Source organism: Eubalaena glacialis, chromosome X (genome assembly GCF_028564815.1).
Source record: "Eubalaena glacialis isolate mEubGla1 chromosome X, mEubGla1.1.hap2.+ XY, whole genome shotgun sequence".
NCBI lineage: Eukaryota > Metazoa > Chordata > Mammalia > Artiodactyla > Balaenidae > Eubalaena > Eubalaena glacialis.
Genome location: NC_083736.1, coordinates 103,078,242 through 103,095,077, shown reverse-complemented (window position 1 = coordinate 103,095,077; position 16,836 = coordinate 103,078,242). Strand labels below are relative to the sequence as shown.

General features: G+C 44.3%; 1 protein-coding gene across 1 annotated transcript in view; it reads left to right on the top strand.

The window, feature by feature from the left end:
* Positions 1-8,180: 8,180 nt before the first annotated feature.
* TRPC5 (transient receptor potential cation channel subfamily C member 5) overlaps positions 8,181-16,836 on the top strand; it is a 129,384-nt gene continuing 120,728 nt past the window's right edge. The window contains exon 1 of the mRNA XM_061177891.1: positions 8,181-8,558. Coding sequence (XP_061033874.1) covers positions 8,181-8,558 — 378 coding nt within the window. The remainder of the gene's footprint in view (positions 8,559-16,836) is intronic.

Sequence of the window (16,836 nt, the reverse complement as noted above, 5' to 3'; positions counted from 1 at the left end):
TTTTCCAGAAAATGCTATCACTTAGGTTGTGTTCAGCTTCTTGTAACAGAAAAGCATGCCTAAAAGTGGGTTAACAAAAAGGGAGTTTTCATCTCACACAACTAGAAGTCTAGAGGTTGAGCAGCTCCTGGATTGGTTAATTCAATGGCTCAAAGACATCACAAAGGACCCAATTTATGCCATTCTCAATGTGGAGGCTGCATCTTTTAGGTTGGCTCTCTTCATAGTCTCAAGATGGCTACCAAAGTCTTTGGTGTCACATGCAAATGACAACATTCAGAGGCAAAAAGGGGAAATATTTCTTTTTTTTACATCTCTTTTTAAGAACAAAGTAACTTTTCCCAGAAGCCCTCTAGTACATCTCATTGGGCAGAATTGTACCAACTGCTCAAATCTAGGTCAATCACTGCCCAAAGAAATGGAATTACCAATATTGACTTAGTCTTAGACTAATTAAGACTCTTTCCTTGAGGTGAAAGGGTGGCTTCTTGCCTAAGCACTTGGCTGCATGGAGGGGAGGAGGTTAAACATACAAGAAAAAGTAGAGCTTGGGACTTCTCTGGCGGTCCAGTGGTTAAGACTTCATGCTTCCAACGCAGGGGGTACGGGTTCAGTCCCTGGCCAGGGAACTAAGATCCCACATGCCGTGCGGTGTGGCAAAAAAAAAAAAAAAAAAAACAGAAAAGAAAAAGCAGAGCTCTACTGACAGAGCATTCCCCCATCTCTATCCTTACCACTATTTCATGTAGTAATTTAATACGTATCTATTGAGAGCCTACTATGTGCCAGGTTTTGTATATAGAGTAGTAAACATGACAGATAAGGTTCTTGCTACTACGGGGTTTACATTTTGTTTGGGGGAGCTAGATGTTAAAACAATAAACAAAAATGTGAGTATTTCAAATAGTAATAAGTTCTTCAAGAAAATCAAGTCTGTATAATGAGAAGAGGGTGACATGAAGGGACTTGCTCCATTAGAAATGTGTTCTTGGGAGGCTTACTGAAAAGATGACATTTGATCTGAAATCTACATGATAAGAAGGAAACTGAAGGTCTAGTAGAAGAGGATTATAGGCAGTGAACCACATGCACTAAGGTCCCAAGGTGATCACATGCTTGAGAGTTTTGAAGAATAGAAAGACAGCCAATGTTCTCTTAAAATGAGGTGGATGGACCTAGAGACTGTCATACAGAGTGAAGTAAGTCAGAAAGAGAAAAACAAATACCGTATGCCAACACATATATATGGAATCTTAAAAAAAAAAATGGTTCTGAAGAACCTAGGGGCAGGACAGGAATAAAGACGCAGACGTAGAGAACGGACTTGAGGACACGGTCGGGGGGGGAGGGTAAGCTGGGACGAAGTGAGAGAGTGGCATGGACTTATATACACTACCAAATGTAAAACAGATAGCTAGTGGGAAGCAGCCACATAGCACAGGGAGATCAACTCGGTGCTTTGTGTCCACCTAGAGGGGTGGGATAGGGAGGGTGGGAGGTAGACGCAAGAGGGAGGAGATATGGGGATATATGTTTATATATAGCTGATTCACTTTGTTATACAGCAGAAACTAACACACCATTGTAAAGCAATTATACTCCAATAAAAAAAAATACCATTGTGTTTTATATACCCACACCTGAGCACCTGCTGTGTCCGTCATCTAGAATGACCATCCTTACGTTGCTGTCTAGCAAACTCTTACCAACCCTTTAAGACATAGCTCAAATATTTCTCTTCAATTTTCTCCCCAGGTAGAGTTGAACACTTCCTCCTACTATATAGTGTCCCTACTATATATTAGACTCCGTATCAGACCATAGTACATTTAACTTATTTTCATTTTTATCCCTCCCTCTGGACTTGGAAATGTTTGAAGACAAGGGCTATGTCATTTATATATGTATATTTGTATTCCCTACCGCCAAGTATTCTGGGCATGACAAATACTAGTTGCATAGTAAGTATTAAACTGAAACATCGAATATCTACTATTCCTGGCACTATTATAGGCATTATGGAGAATACAAAAGAATCTACCTTCATTGAAGTAGTTCAGAATGTAGACTCTAGAGTCAGAAGCTTGGCTCTTATCCCCTTCCCACCACTTACTAACTACGTGAACTTAAGCAAATTACTTAACCTCTCTGTGCCTCAGGTTCCTTATCTGTGAGGTGGGAGATAATAATGGTAACTGTCTGAAAGTGAGGAATAATTTAAATAATGTATGTGAAGCATTTAGCACACACAGTATCTGGCACATGATAAGTGCTTCATGTTAATTTATTATTTATAAATTAATGAAATTATTGGATTGATAAGATTTATACAAATGAAAAGCATAATACTACAAACACACTACTACGCAGGATGGTCTAAAGTGTCTTTTGAAACAAGATATTATGGTGTCTTGATCTTGCTGAAGGAGAAATGAAGAAAAAAACAGCCACAGTGTAACCTGTCTTGGCCTGACCATTCTAGAGAACTGTGCTCATTTCTGAGCAGCATACTTTAAGAAAAACAAAGTATAGTATAACTAGAATCAGACCACCAGGATGCTCGTAATTCTAGAGAAGGGGAGCCTCCTGGGGGCAGAGAGAAACCTGAGAGCTGAAATCAAACACGTGAAGGATTGTTATGTAGAAGAAAGGAGAGCTTTGTTCGATACTGCTCTAGAGAGCAGAACTAGGGCCATGGAATAGAAGCTGTAGGCAGGTGATTTCAGCAGGACATCAACAAGCATTTGCTGAATGTCAGCACTCACCATGAAGGTGAGAAAGTGGTGAGTTTCTCATCAGTGGAGGTGCTCATTAAGTGAACAATCACTTTACAAGGATATTGTCAAGGGGATTTTTTCACTGGACAGGGGATTATTCTAGATGACTTTGAGGTCCCTTGCAGGAGGCTCAAGATCTGGACCTTTCTGGGAAAGATTAGTGTTACTACATTAAAATTAGGAAGTTCTAAAAGTGGTATTCTTAAAGGAGTCAAAATGCTCTCGAAATCAACACACACACACACACAAAGGTACATACACACAAGCTTCCTCTGACCAGCCCACCCCTGTGGCTATGTGCATGAAGTTTCCACTTTAGTCACTCATTGGATTGGGCATTCAAGGTTCTTGTTCAAATGTAACTTTTTACTAGATGAGGTATGGCTTTAAGCGACTTAGCTGTTATCATCATCTTCTATCACAGTGCCTGGTACATATTCATTGAATGTTTATTATCCACTTGAGATTGTACAAGTTTATCAAATTAAACTGACTTTCCTTAAAGGACTCTGAAGAGATGGACAAGCAGGCAGATAAGCTTGGATAAGAGCAAGACGTCACAAGGGTTTCACCATTCAAACTCAATCCTCATGGCACAGGGGGCAAGCCACACACAGATCCCATGTCCTTCCAAAGGCACCATTTTTTTAGTTAGATGGAAAGCCAGGCTTTCCTCCTCACAGACAAAGTCCTGAGCTGGGCAACGATCTGGGCTGGGATTTGGTGAGAATACTTTGCATCCTGGCCTTCTGCCCGGCCCATTGATGTAGCTCTTTAAATCGCATCATTTAAACCCACAAATGTCACAGATCCCATTAGACAAACTCCTCTGGCTAGCAGCACAGAAAAGAAGGAACATGATAAGCCCCCTGAGGCAGCCTGATTGACCATTCCTAATCTTTCATGCTTGGGGGACTACACTGGGAGTAGGGTTCACTCGTAGAATGGCATGAAGTGCTGGCTGGTTTCATTTCATTCAGTTAAGGATACACCTCAAGGCCAGTGCATAATGATGGGAAAGCCAGCCTCACCTCCTGGCTTAGGTTAATGGCAGATGAGTGCAGTCTGCCAAGTATAAAGGTAAAGGGTGATGGAAAGGAACCTCCCCTATAATCCATCTTCAAGAGATGCCAGAAATTCCATCATTAGTTACTTATTCCCGGAATGATGACAGAGTAGGACTAACAGCAAGCCTATGGAGAAAGAATTAGCCTCAGAGCTTGGAGCAAGGCTGAGGCTAAAGCTGTAAGTGAGGGTCAAATGGCGCCAGCTTTGGGGATCGGCAGAGGGCAGGAAACTAGGCAAAGTCATTAGACATCTAAAGAAGCCTGCATGTAGACAAACAATATAGGGAACCCATTTTTACATCACTCTCAGCGTGTAGTGTAGAGGTGGGCATGAAACCATAAAAGAGATTTCCAGGCCTCTCCTTTCCCCTCCATCACATCTTTCATGTCCTTCTAAACATACATCTCTTTACTCCCAAGGCCACAGCAAATTTCCTAATCAAGGAATCCACATTAAGGTGTTATTAGCTATTGGCCACATGATTTATTATTCCTTCCAGGGGTAGTTTTAGAGATGTAGTGCCTTAAAGCAAAGGAGTGACCCTCTAATAGTACATCTCAGGCAAACTTCTGGAGGAAAGATTTTTTTTCTCTACAGAGGAATACCACGAGGCTTCTCATAACACAGTCCACTGGAAACGCAATAGACCAGATTAATTTCAAATGCAAGAGGTGAAAAGTAACACTAGACTCTGAATGGACTATATATCATCCAATCATACTCACTTTAAGTCACAAATTTACCATGATTTTACTGTCCTCTCTCTTTGCTACTGTAACCCACACATCTGGCATAGAGTGAGAGTTCAATTAATGGTACTTTTTGTTGCTTTCATTATTATTACTATTAGAAGCAGTAGAAGTATTAGTGCTGCCCCAGTACCTGGCACAGTGCCCGGGACATATTAATTATTCAACTGTAATAATTATTTTATTGCACTGGCTCCTGGCATAGTGCCTGGCACACAATAGGGCACCGATTGAGTTAGTTCTCACCTTTCCCTGGGATACATTTGTCTTCAGTTTCCCCCCAAGCTGCACCTTGCTAAAGTGGGCACAGACCTTCCTGTAGCAATAATGCTTAGCCCAGCACCACAAGTGACACCATATGAGAAGACATCTAGCCTTCTCTTCCATGTTAGCCCCTTAAGTGGCAAATGGGCAACAAGTGTCTAAGATCATTTTTTTTTATATGGGGAAAGTGAGGTTTTGAGCTATTGCCTTGTAATTTTAGTTTACCTCTAGTCCCTGTATCCTATTATAGCCTTAAAAATATGCCCCCACCACTATCTCCCAACTAGGCTATGATCAATCTCACCACCTTTGTTCGTGTGGTACCTGAACTACCCTCATATTTTTACACTAAATTCGTCCTCCAAGGACTGGGTAACAACTACCTTCTCCGTGAAACCTTCTCTGAGACTTCCAGCCTCACAGAGCCCTTTCTGAAATCCCAAAGCATCAAATCAGTAGCACACAATTTAGCCCTTCGTTCTGTGGCTGCACCAACCTCCTCAGCTAGATTGTATTTGCTCATTAAACATCCATCTGTTGAGCACCCATCATGTTCCAGAGCCTGTGTAAGTGCTAGGAAGGCAGGAATCAAGGTACTCCTACCCGAATGGCAGGAAGACAAACACGCAGTTGAGTGACATTGGAGAAATGTGATCTGAGTGCCAGTGGGGAACTCAGAGGGAGATTGGCTAACTTTCTGAGGGTCTTGGGGGAAGGCCTCACAGAGAAGGGGACCTATGAGCAAGGTGCTGAAGTAGAGAGAAGTTAGTCAAGTGGAGAAGGTGGGATGAAGCCACATGCAAACGCACGGTCATGAAAGGGCAACTCAGAGAACATGACTCAGTATGGCTAGAACTTGGGGAGAGATGGAGAGAGATGAGAGAATATCATGGAAGGTTTATTCATTCATTCATCAAATATGTATCAAGCATCCAGGGTGTGAAAAACAGGACAGATGCAACTGCACTTGAGCTTTAAAGCAAATTGGACTGAACAGACGATTACCCAGGAAGACAAAGAAATATGTCTATGTAACTAGAAATTCTGATTAGCATCAAGAAGGAAGAGAAAAGGCTACAATGGAGAGAAGAATATGAAGGAACCACTTTATAATACAGGGTAGTTAATTAGGGCTTCTCTGAAGAGGTGGCATTTTGTTGAGGCTTGAATGATGAAAACAGCTGGAGAAGAGTATTCCAGGAGGTGATCCAAGGTCTTGAGGTGGGAGAAAGCTTGGCATGTTGGAAGAATCAAAAGAAGCTCCACAGGGCTAAAGAATAGTGGATAAGAGTGAAAGAGTGGCTTAAGATGACATTGGAGAGGTAAACACAAGCCAAGACCTAGTAGATCTCAGAAAGGAGTGTTGATTTCATCACAAGAGCAGCGGGCTACTCACCAAGGAGAGTGAAATGGGATCAGATTTGTGGTTCACAGGATAACTTGGGGGTGGTGTGGAAGACGATCCGGAGGGGTAGAGAATGGAGTCAGGATAACTAAGTATAAGGAGGTGGAATGGTCCAGGTGAGAGATGACGAAGGCAGGGACCTTTTCTTTCTTCTGTTCCAAAAGTGACTAGCTCAGTGCTAGGCACATGGAAGGCTTCCACTGTGTTCATATTGATTAATTAAATAAATATAAACTGAATTGGGTTGTTGAGTCTCTTTTCAGGAGGTCACACTGTCCCTTCTTTCTCCTCCCTTTTTTCTTTATAACAGAGACAAGGAGGCATTCTACAATTAGTATTATTAAAGTAATTTGCTGTTTAGTGACAAATGCTTCCTCTAAATGCCACTTTCCTTTAGTCATTGCTGAGTTACTTCAAAGTAGCACAAGAAAATATCAGTGCTTCTCAAGACAGCCAAGCAGCACTCTTCTCTCCTGAGAGTTGGATGTAGAGAGAAATTTGTCATTTGGGCCTGTTCAGGGCAAGAGGCAACACTAACCTTCAAATACCAACTTCCCAGAAGATCACAAGCACATGAATTGCAAATGCCACTTGGTATAATATATGCCTCTCACTCTGCCAAAGCAGAGATATAATTCCCTGGAAGAGTAAGGCAAATGTTTGTGGAAGCTGCATGTCTTCATCTTCTCCTACATCCAGGAGATGAGACAAGAGGCCCTTTATCACATTTCCGTTTCTTTTTGCTGGCAAAACAGTTCGGTAATGAAAGACACTTAAATGGGTTCATCCAGACTCAGCCTCCAGAGGGTTCTGGAGGTCCCAGGGATGGTAGGGAAAGGGGAGTCAATCACCTAATGGGTCTGAGCCTCATCTTCTCCCATGGGGAGGATAATCATTCCCATCTTATAGGGCTAGTACAAGGAGTCAATGAGGAATGTGCATGAATTTAATCTGCAAACTACAAGGCAAGAGCTCTATACTGTGATTCATTCTATGCAATTAATGGCAAAGTCTGTCTTTTATTCTTGGTCTCCCAGAGAAAGTTAAACATATTGTAGGAACTCAATAATAGGTTTTGCTTTGAAATCACTTCTGTTAAAATCTGGCTTTAGATGTGGTACATGTAAAACAGGCCGTTCACTTCTCAGAATTGAATCAGACAGATTCTCATATCTGTCAGCTGCTTGGTTTAGAATCATGCAGGAGAGAAATCATGAGTGGGCAGAGGGGGTAGTGGCTTAATCTGTTGGAGTCAATGCCCCTTCCCCAGTAAGCAGCAAGAAGAAGAATGTTTCAGTTAGCACTACAGCAGTGTTTCAATCCAGGATCTGCATCTGGGGCAGCTGCAAATGTAATCCTACAAACTAGCACAGGCCCACAGGCCCAGGGTCCAAAGGAAATTGGCCAAAGATGAGGTCCAACTTTGCATCACCAGTCAGAAGTATTATCACGAGTATTTCCAGACAGCAGAAGGGAAGGAAGAAACTAACTTGTGCCATGTCAGGAGGTTTCCTCTGGGCCAGTTGCTTTAATCAGCCATTGTCTCATTTAACTCCCACAGTAGCCTTATGAGGTGGGAATTAGTGTTTAGTGTGGAGCCTGGCACAATCAATGTTATTCATATCGATAAGCTTAATAATAATAAACTGAAGCACCGTGAGCTTGAGTAACTTACCTAAGGTCGCAGACCTGGTAAAGCCAGGATTTGAACCCATGTCTTTCTGACCCAGAAACCAGGGCTTTTTCTGCTATGCTCCTTTGCAAGAGGAGAAAGATTGTGGCTTTAAAACAGGTGAGGATTTTCCAAGTCATTAGCAAGGCTGCCTCCATAACTGGCCACTTGAGACCTGCAGCTATCTAAGAATATCTTTGGTCTCCCTCTCTCTCCTCATTCAGGTTTCTAAATTGCTATGAACCATGGCCCAGCTGTACTACAAAAGGGTCAACTACTCACCCTACAGAGACCGAATCCCCCTGCAAATTGTGAGGGCTGAGACGGAGCTCTCTGCAGAGGAGAAGGCCTTCCTCAGTGCCGTGGAGAAGGGTGACTACGCCACTGTGAAGCAGGCCCTCCAGGAGGCCGAGATCTACTACAATGTCAACATCAACTGCATGGACCCACTGGGCCGCAGCGCCCTGCTCATTGCCATTGAGAATGAGAATCTGGAGATCATGGAGCTACTGCTGAACCACAGCGTGTACGTCGGTGACGCACTGCTCTACGCCATCCGCAAGGAAGTGGTGGGCGCTGTGGAGCTTCTGCTCAGCTACAGGCGGCCCAGTGGAGAGAAGCAGGTAAGAAGCCCCTACAGCCGGGGAGGTAGCCAGGGACAACAGAGCGCCGCAGGGTCAGAAGCCTTGAAACTAAGGAAGGTTATAGGCGGGCTGCAGTTGAGAAGCCCTATCATGGCAGCGCTCTGCTCTCAGGAATAGCATCAGTGATCTCAGGTGGGATCTTAGAGCTACCCCGCATGGCCCACACTGAGTTTTACTCGTTTGCTTTTTCCTTATTGGTACTTGCCCATATACCTTCAACACTTGACCTAAAAGCGTCTTCTCTGTTTCCAGAACAGTCAAGCTCCTTCTACCCTCCCTACCCCCTGCTCCATATCTTCATTTCCTTCCTCACTGAAAGGGGGGACAAGGAGAAGCCAAACACAGACCTGAGCTTTCCCCTTCTCACCCGCTCTCTCCTGAAGAAGGACAGGAGGCCTTTCAACTTGAGTGCCACGGCACAGATGCAAATGGATACAGGGGCTTACACACCTCTCCAGTTCCGCTCATGTGAATGCATTCCACCCCTAGATGTTCAGGGGTTTGCCTCTGTGATTCTCCTGTCCTCTGAGGCACCTGCGTTTAACACTCTGGAGTCATCTTCGAGTCCTTCCTCTCCCCTGTCTCCATGCTCCATCCCCAAGCCCTGTGAGTTCTTCCTTCCCAATATCTTGCATTGATACATACTTTCTTTCCTCTCTAGCCCAGCTCCCACCACTGCACCTCTGCTTCTCATCATCTCTCTCCTAGATGAGTGATTCTCAAAGTGTGGTTCTTAGACCAGCAGCATTAGCATCACCAGGGGAACTTGTTAGAAAATGCAAAAGTCTCCGGCCCCACCACACACTGGCTGAATCAGACACTCTGGGGGTGGGGCCCGGCAAGCTGTGTCTTAGCAAGCCCTCCAGGGAACTGGGATGCCCACTCGGGTTTGAGAATCCCTGTCCTAGACTAACGTGAAAACTTCTCTCTGGACTCCCTGCCTCTAGCCTCTTTCTTTCCCTCAAGCCATCCTGAACAATGATACTGGCTTATTCTTTCCCAAATTGCATAACAACCCTGTCATTTCTGTCCATCCCTTCAGTGACTCCAATGTCTCTTCATTAGAAGAGAAACCAGCCCATGAAGCCTAGCACTCAATACCCTTCATTAATGGTCTTTTCTAGTCCTGTCTCCCCCTTAGTCCCTTCTAAACCCCTCAAGTTAGACAGGTCTCCACTGTCTCTCTTCCTTTGGAGCATAGTAGGCGCAGGTAGTAGGAACAAAGAAAATACAGTCATCGAACATGGAATACCACAATACATTAAAAAGTAGAAATAGTACAAACCAAAACCAAAATTGCAAAGTGCTTAAAAAATACTGATAATGAAAACACTCAACATCAAATCTTATGGGACATGACCAAAGCTGGGTTTAAAGGGAATTCATAGCTTTAATACTTGCCTAGTTAAACAAAAAGGAATGAAAATAAGCTAACTGATAACTCGCAGACTAGGAATTGGAATTGATAGAGCAGAAAGCAAGGTACTAGATTAAAAGTTCCTTGGGTAAAGGGCCTGAATCAACATTTAACACAGTGCCAAGAGAGAAGAGACCTTATCTCTCTTCTTCACTGCTGTATCCCAGCACCGGGAAAGTGCCTGCAATATCAAAGGCACTCAGTAAATATTTATTTTATGAATGAGTAGTATGCATCCGCGCTGTGCTAAGCATTTTACACGATTTAATCCTCTCAGCTACTCTGTTAGGCAGGCACTACTATTACTGTCCCCATGATACCGATGAGACAAATTGAGCCAATGGATGGTTAAGTCAGTTATTCAAGGTCACAATAAATGTCAGAGCCAGAATTCAAACCCAGGCAGCCTAGCTCCTAACCCCACCCGCTTAACCACTAGGCTATCCTGCCCTCCTGACAGTCTGAGTTAAGTCTGAGAACTCCCAGCACAGGAGTTCTGAGACAGGATAGATGAGTGGAGGATGGATGACCTCTCTGGAAAGGACAGGCCTATAGGGTATGGATATACAGCTAAGCAGAGAGGTGTAAGCATGGTCCCTACCCAGTCCACGTCCCCATCCCCATCACAGCTGATTTGTTCTGGGCCCCTTTTCCCTAGAGCCCTGCTAAGTGTCTGAGTGATTTAATGTGCTAATCTGAACTAAGGCTTACCCAGCTACTCTGCTCTATGATCTTGTCCACCTCTGAGATTACGTAGCCATTGGCTCTACCCTTCACTTGACACCAATCACACACTAATGCGTACTACTGGTCAGCCTTCCTTGTATAAATGTCTAGTCTCTGTAACTAGATTGTTTCTTAAATGTGAAGCATACTCTAATGCCCAACTGTTTCCATGCATCCCCCATCAGCACCTGACCCAGTGCCTAGTATATAATGGGTGATAAATTCTTGCTGATGAACAAGAAGGAGTCAAGTGTATCTCCCAGAAAAGCACATAGCTAGCTGCTTGAACAAGACATCCTGGACTTTCACATTCAATCCCATTTAGCTTCATAACTGTTTTGAAAGAGGGGAGAGCACAGAGGAAATTTCCAAAGAGGGGACTAGCAATGGCAGCCCTATCTGAGTTTTGAAAGTAGGCCAAGTCCTTATTTGATGGCCAACCCTTTCTCCCATCTTTCCCCATTGCTCTGGCAAACCCTGAGGAAGAAAGGCGCCAGGTAAAGTCACTCGAAAGTACAATCTAAGGCATGACCTCCCCTGGATAGAAGCAGTGCTTAACTCACAGGAATGAAGCACCACTGGTAGAATGTCAGGCATATGAAACCTGGGTGAAGCTATTGGGGACAGGCTGTTTTTCACCAAGGGCCTTTCAGACTCACTGCCAATATAAGACCTCCTTTGTCCACCGTACATCATACTGTATATACAAACCCACAGAGCTATCAGCTCCTTCCCCAAGTCTCTTCAGCAGCCTTCTCCTCCCTTTCTCCTCTCTCTCCTAAACCCCACCACTGGCCGCTACTAAATTGCATTTTCTTCCATTGCTCTGACAATTGCTGTGGTAAGTCATATATCAGTAACTATAACAACAGGCTGCCACAGTGCTGGAGCCCTGCATCTCTGGGAGATAGAAACAAGATTTGTTTACCTGGGAGCAGTCAGGGATGTGAGCAAACACAGGACTCCTGAAGGACCTTGGATCCAGCTGGGCAGGCTACTCTCAGGAAGCCACTCTTCGCACACATAGAATCCAAACACCTGTCCCTTTTCATGGGGGCCCTCCCCCAGCTCGCCAAAGGATCGGGCACAGCTGACCTCCATCAATCTTGGGTGGATAAACTAGTCCCCTCTTTGGCTTTATTGAGCAAGGAGTTTGGCTTCAGGTTGGCAGCAAGACCCCTTCTGCTGCACCCTTACCCCAGCCCATCATGCTCTTCTTCCTCTTCTAGCCTATCAAAACTGCTCTCAGATAAAGACTGGAGGCTGGGCGTACATGGCCGTCCCTGGCTTCAAGTATCATCACTCACATGGACACCTGCATTTTTAATAGGTACCAAATCTTAAAGTAAAAAGGGTGATGCTCTATCAGATAGAATTTCCTGCACCAGACAACAAGTAGAAGACTCCGTGCGTGTGTGCGCATGTGTGTTATTCTGTGGTCTTCTTGCTACTCCAGAAAACCGACCGTCTTGGAAGCATCCACTCCCTAACCACTACAGCCTATTTCCTTAGGGTTAGATTTTGGCCACCTGTGGGATTGGTGATTCCTTGGGGAAAACACTCTTAAATAGTTCTCATTATTCTCTGTAGTCTCTCAAAAAATTTTGGACTACAGAAGGTTTAATACCAGCCTATTTCTTGTCTATGAAACCTACCGCCTTTGGTCCACTGACCCTTGGAACCACTAGAGGAGCATCATCAGCAGGGGGCGCAAATCCAGCTCCAATCCAGAGAGGAGTCTTGTGTCTGTCTATGGTCAAAACCAGCTCAAAGATGAAGCTTTGTGCATATGGAGAACTTGTCAAAATGCAGATTCCTGGGCCCCATTGCATACCTACAGAATTAGAATCTTGGGGTTTGGGCCTGGAATCAGCATGTTAATAAGCCCACCCCCAACCCGTTTCTAGGTAAGAGGTCTATGTGACTCTCTGTATTCATGTCCTAGGGCTGCCATAGCAAAGTACGGCGAACTAGGTGGCTTAAAAGAAATGTATTCTCTCACAGTTCAAGAGGCCAGAAGTCCGAAATGCAGGTGTTGACAGGCCTGGTTCCTTCTGGAGGCTCTAAGAATCTGTTCCATGCCTTGGCTTGTAGCTGCGTCACTGCATTCTCTGCCTCCGTCATTATACGGGGTTCTCCTCTGTGCCTTTCGTCTGTGTGCTTGTGTCCAAATCTCCCTCTCCTATCTCTTATAAAGCCACCAGCCATTTGATTTAGGGCCCACCCTAATCCAGGACTACCTCATTTCAACTTGATTACATCTGCAAAGACCCTTTTCCCATATAAGGTCACATTCACAGGTACCAGGTGTTAAGACTTGAACATATCTTTTGAGGGGATACAGTTCAACCCACTACACTCTCAAAATACTAGCCTAGACAAGTAGTTTTCAAACATTTTCAGTAGCGGAGTCTTTCATTAAATGAAATCCTACAGAGACGTAAAACAAACAGACCCAAGCAGAGCTGCCCTAGTTTAAGTGCAGGTCAGGGCCAAAAGCCCCACTTCTTCACACACACACACACACACACACACACACACACACACACACACACACACACACTCCCATAACTCCTTGGCCCTGAGGAGCAAACATAACTGGAAAACCACTGGTCTAGAAGACAGAATGACAGACTCTAATTTGGAGTTTGAGGTGCTAGCCAGCTTGTAGCTAACAGGGTGACCTTGGGCAAGTCATAAGGTCTTTTACAAGTGTCCAGTTATAGAATCACCCTACAACTCAATTTCCGCATCTATAAAATGAAGCTCACAATGCCCACCCCTACCTAATATAGAGGGCTGTTGTGAGGAAGAAATAAGATAAAGATATATTAAAGTCTTCTGAAACAAAGGTTAATGCTAGACAGAGTTCAATGACTATTATTTTCAGCTTCACTCCATCAGTTTGACTTAGCCTGTCGTATTGTGTGGAGAGACCAGCTGGCAAGTGGTGCTCACCACAAGGCACCGCCAGTACGGTGAGAGGGAGAGCCTCTCCTGCTGCCATGACCTCCCATTCATCCCTCCTTGTTCACTGGAGTCTAAGGATTTGAGCAACAGGGAGGTAGAGCTGCTGGCCTCTGCATCAACAGCCCACCCAAGGAATTTTCTTTCTTGGTCACTTGCGTCAATGCAGGCAGGTGGCAAGAGGCTAAGCCAACCTTCTCCCCATGGCCCGCCCCTCTGGGCTCTGCCATAATTACTCATTTGTCTGTGGCAGATGGCTCCAAATTAAAATTGATCTCACAGATGAGCTAGCGAGATTAAGTCTCAACAACACCAATAAGTGTTTGTGTTGAGATTGTAGAAAATCAGCAACAAAGCCCTCCACTTACCCCTTCCCCTATCTGATCCTTGGTCCCAGGGAGAGATGGCACAGTGTAGAGGGGACACTGAGGGCCTAGGAAAAGGTGACTGGTGCAAAAAAAGGGGCCGACAGCGTCTAGCCTATAAATCTCAAGTACTCAACAGGAGAGCAGAAAGTAAAGAACAGAACTGTAAAAGTTACTCTATTTACAGGCAGCCTGGAGTAGTAGAAAGAACAGAGACTTTGGAGTCTTAGCAGTTTTAGTAGATGTGCTTCCTTGCACAAGTCACTTAATCTCTCCAAACCTCAGTTTCTTCATCTGTAAATGTCAACAATAATGGAGCCTACCTCATAGAGTTCTAGTGAAAATTAAATGAAATAATCCATGTATATTACTTAGAACGGTGCCTGACATAGTGAATACTCAATACATGGGAGGCAGTACTGTTCCTCTTCCTACTAGCTGAAGCCATGCTGATAACTCCTGCTGGCTAATCTCATTTATTCATTTTTAAATATATATTAAGCACCCACTAGCACATAGTGGCTAAGAGTTCAGACTGCATGACCTTAGGAAAGTTGTTTGCCCTGATTGAGCATCAGTTTCCTTATCTGTATAATGGGGTTAATATTACCTACATCATAAGTGGTTGCGAGGTTTAAATGAGAATTATTTTTTAACATTTGGCATAATTTGTGGCACATAGCATTCAATAATGATACTCATATCATTAGAAATAATACAAAATATTATTAAGTCTTTGTTACCTGAATTGCCCAATATAACAATAGGTATTTATCGCTATAATAATCTGAGTCACAGCTTTGATTCTATGAGTTTCATTCCAAAGTCAAAGTTCTAGGCCAAAAACATGGGTTGTGTCAATCAAGTCAAGAAAATAAATCAGCCACTTCATTGGAAGAAAATGTCAGAATGACTGCACGGCATCATATTGGCCAAACTGATAAAGTGAATTCTCTCCTCTCCTGTATCTGGGCTGACTTTTTGTAGACACAGCCTACTTCACTCACAGAGCAGAATCATAGGGTTTAGAGATCATTTGGTCTGAAATGACATGTCCAGGGTCGCTCAGCTGAGCTCGAACTGGCACAAATGCTTCCTGTCTCCCGAGCCACCATTTCTACCACCCCACGCTGCCTCTGAGGAGTCATCAGAAGCAGTAACGCTTACAACAAAGCTGAAAATCAACAAAGCAGCTACAAGTAGTGTCTATCTAAACTCATTCATAACAAAGTTCCAGCGAATGATTCATTCTGTTTAGTTCTCTTCAATTTTCTAAGTATGTGTGAGTACTAATCATATGCCTCATGATAAAAATGAAAGATACAGTGAGTGCGCTCAAGACATTTATAGTCTCATGGGGAGAAAAGACACGCACAGGCTGTCTAGCCAGTCCACTCCTCTCAGTGGGCCTGGCCTCCTGTGTTCCAAGGGACACAAAAGGCCTAAGCTAGTGATGCTTACCTTTCAGAAAGAAAAATATAATTATTTAAACTTGGTCCCAAGTAGACCAAGGGAGCTAGCTGCATAATACTTCACAAGGAAGAGACTATGAAATAATCTCAAAAGCAAGTCACTAAATAAAAACACATGAGGTTTTTTAGCCATGACTGACCACCCCTCCCCCTTCAGAGTTCCCACCAGCACAGGGCTTCCTTTCTGTAGCCTCACGCTTATGGTTGTATATGGCCCTGACCCACATACACATGTCCAATTGGGGAGTTTCCTGTTCTCCTCTCCTCTGGGTAGGTGGATCTCAGCTGTGTATAACAGCCCCCCTCCTCCTTCACCTCGCATGCGCAGTTATCTAGAGGACAGCCATCTTCTGTCTCCTTTTCACCCCAGGCTCCTCATCATATTGGTTTTTTTCAACTTATGGTTCTTGTTGCAAACTCCGTTCAAGTGTGAAATCTCAGTGCAAAACTCAGCACTCTCCTCCCATCTCTCCTTCCCGCTGTCCTATCCCAGAGCACCGAATGTTGCCTTGTACTGATTCCTTTCCATATGCCAACAACAAACGTGGGACAGAAATAGAAAGGTGCAAGGAAATATGTGTCACATTATCCAAAACGTGTGATGTGGACAATATAGAAGGCCACTCTGGTTACAAGTAGACAAAGAGCTTTCAGGGGAGGAACATTTGAGAAAAGAAATAAACTTTGAGCTGGAAAGGAAGAAAGAAGGGGACGGGACATTTGTCAGATGGAAGTGAATGAGCAATGATGTGGGTACTGGGAATGATGGTGGCCTGTTCACAGTAGGTGCTGGAGTGAAGGGCTGGTGATGAAAGCAATGCCTGGGACTCTTGTTACCCTCATGAGATTAACCTCATGGAGGAAGGCCCCAGATACCTCACTCAGAGTCAGGACACTGGGTCAGGTGGGCCCTGAGTCTTATCAGAAACAGTAGTTCTTGGGCTCCTGTGCTCATCTGCCCTCCCTCTTTATCCTCTGATCCCAGCTGTAGTAAAGGAAAATGAGCGTATGGCCACTGGCTGAGCAGCTCCTTAGGTGGGACCTTGGTGAACACCCTCCACTATCCCAGCTGGTTGCTACTGGTCCTCTGATTGGCAGTTGGGGCAGAGAGGACTGATGTGGGATGAAAGAAAGAAGCTGGACCCACTGATCACCCAGGGGCCTTTTGGACAGGTCTGCCCCTCAAAAAATATTTGTGAGGAGCTGACCATATTGATCTTTGACTCTCTCTCCTTGTATCTATCTTCTTCCCCAAATGGCACTCTCTCCCTCCTCTCTTCCAACCCCTCCCTGTACTCACAGGTACAATG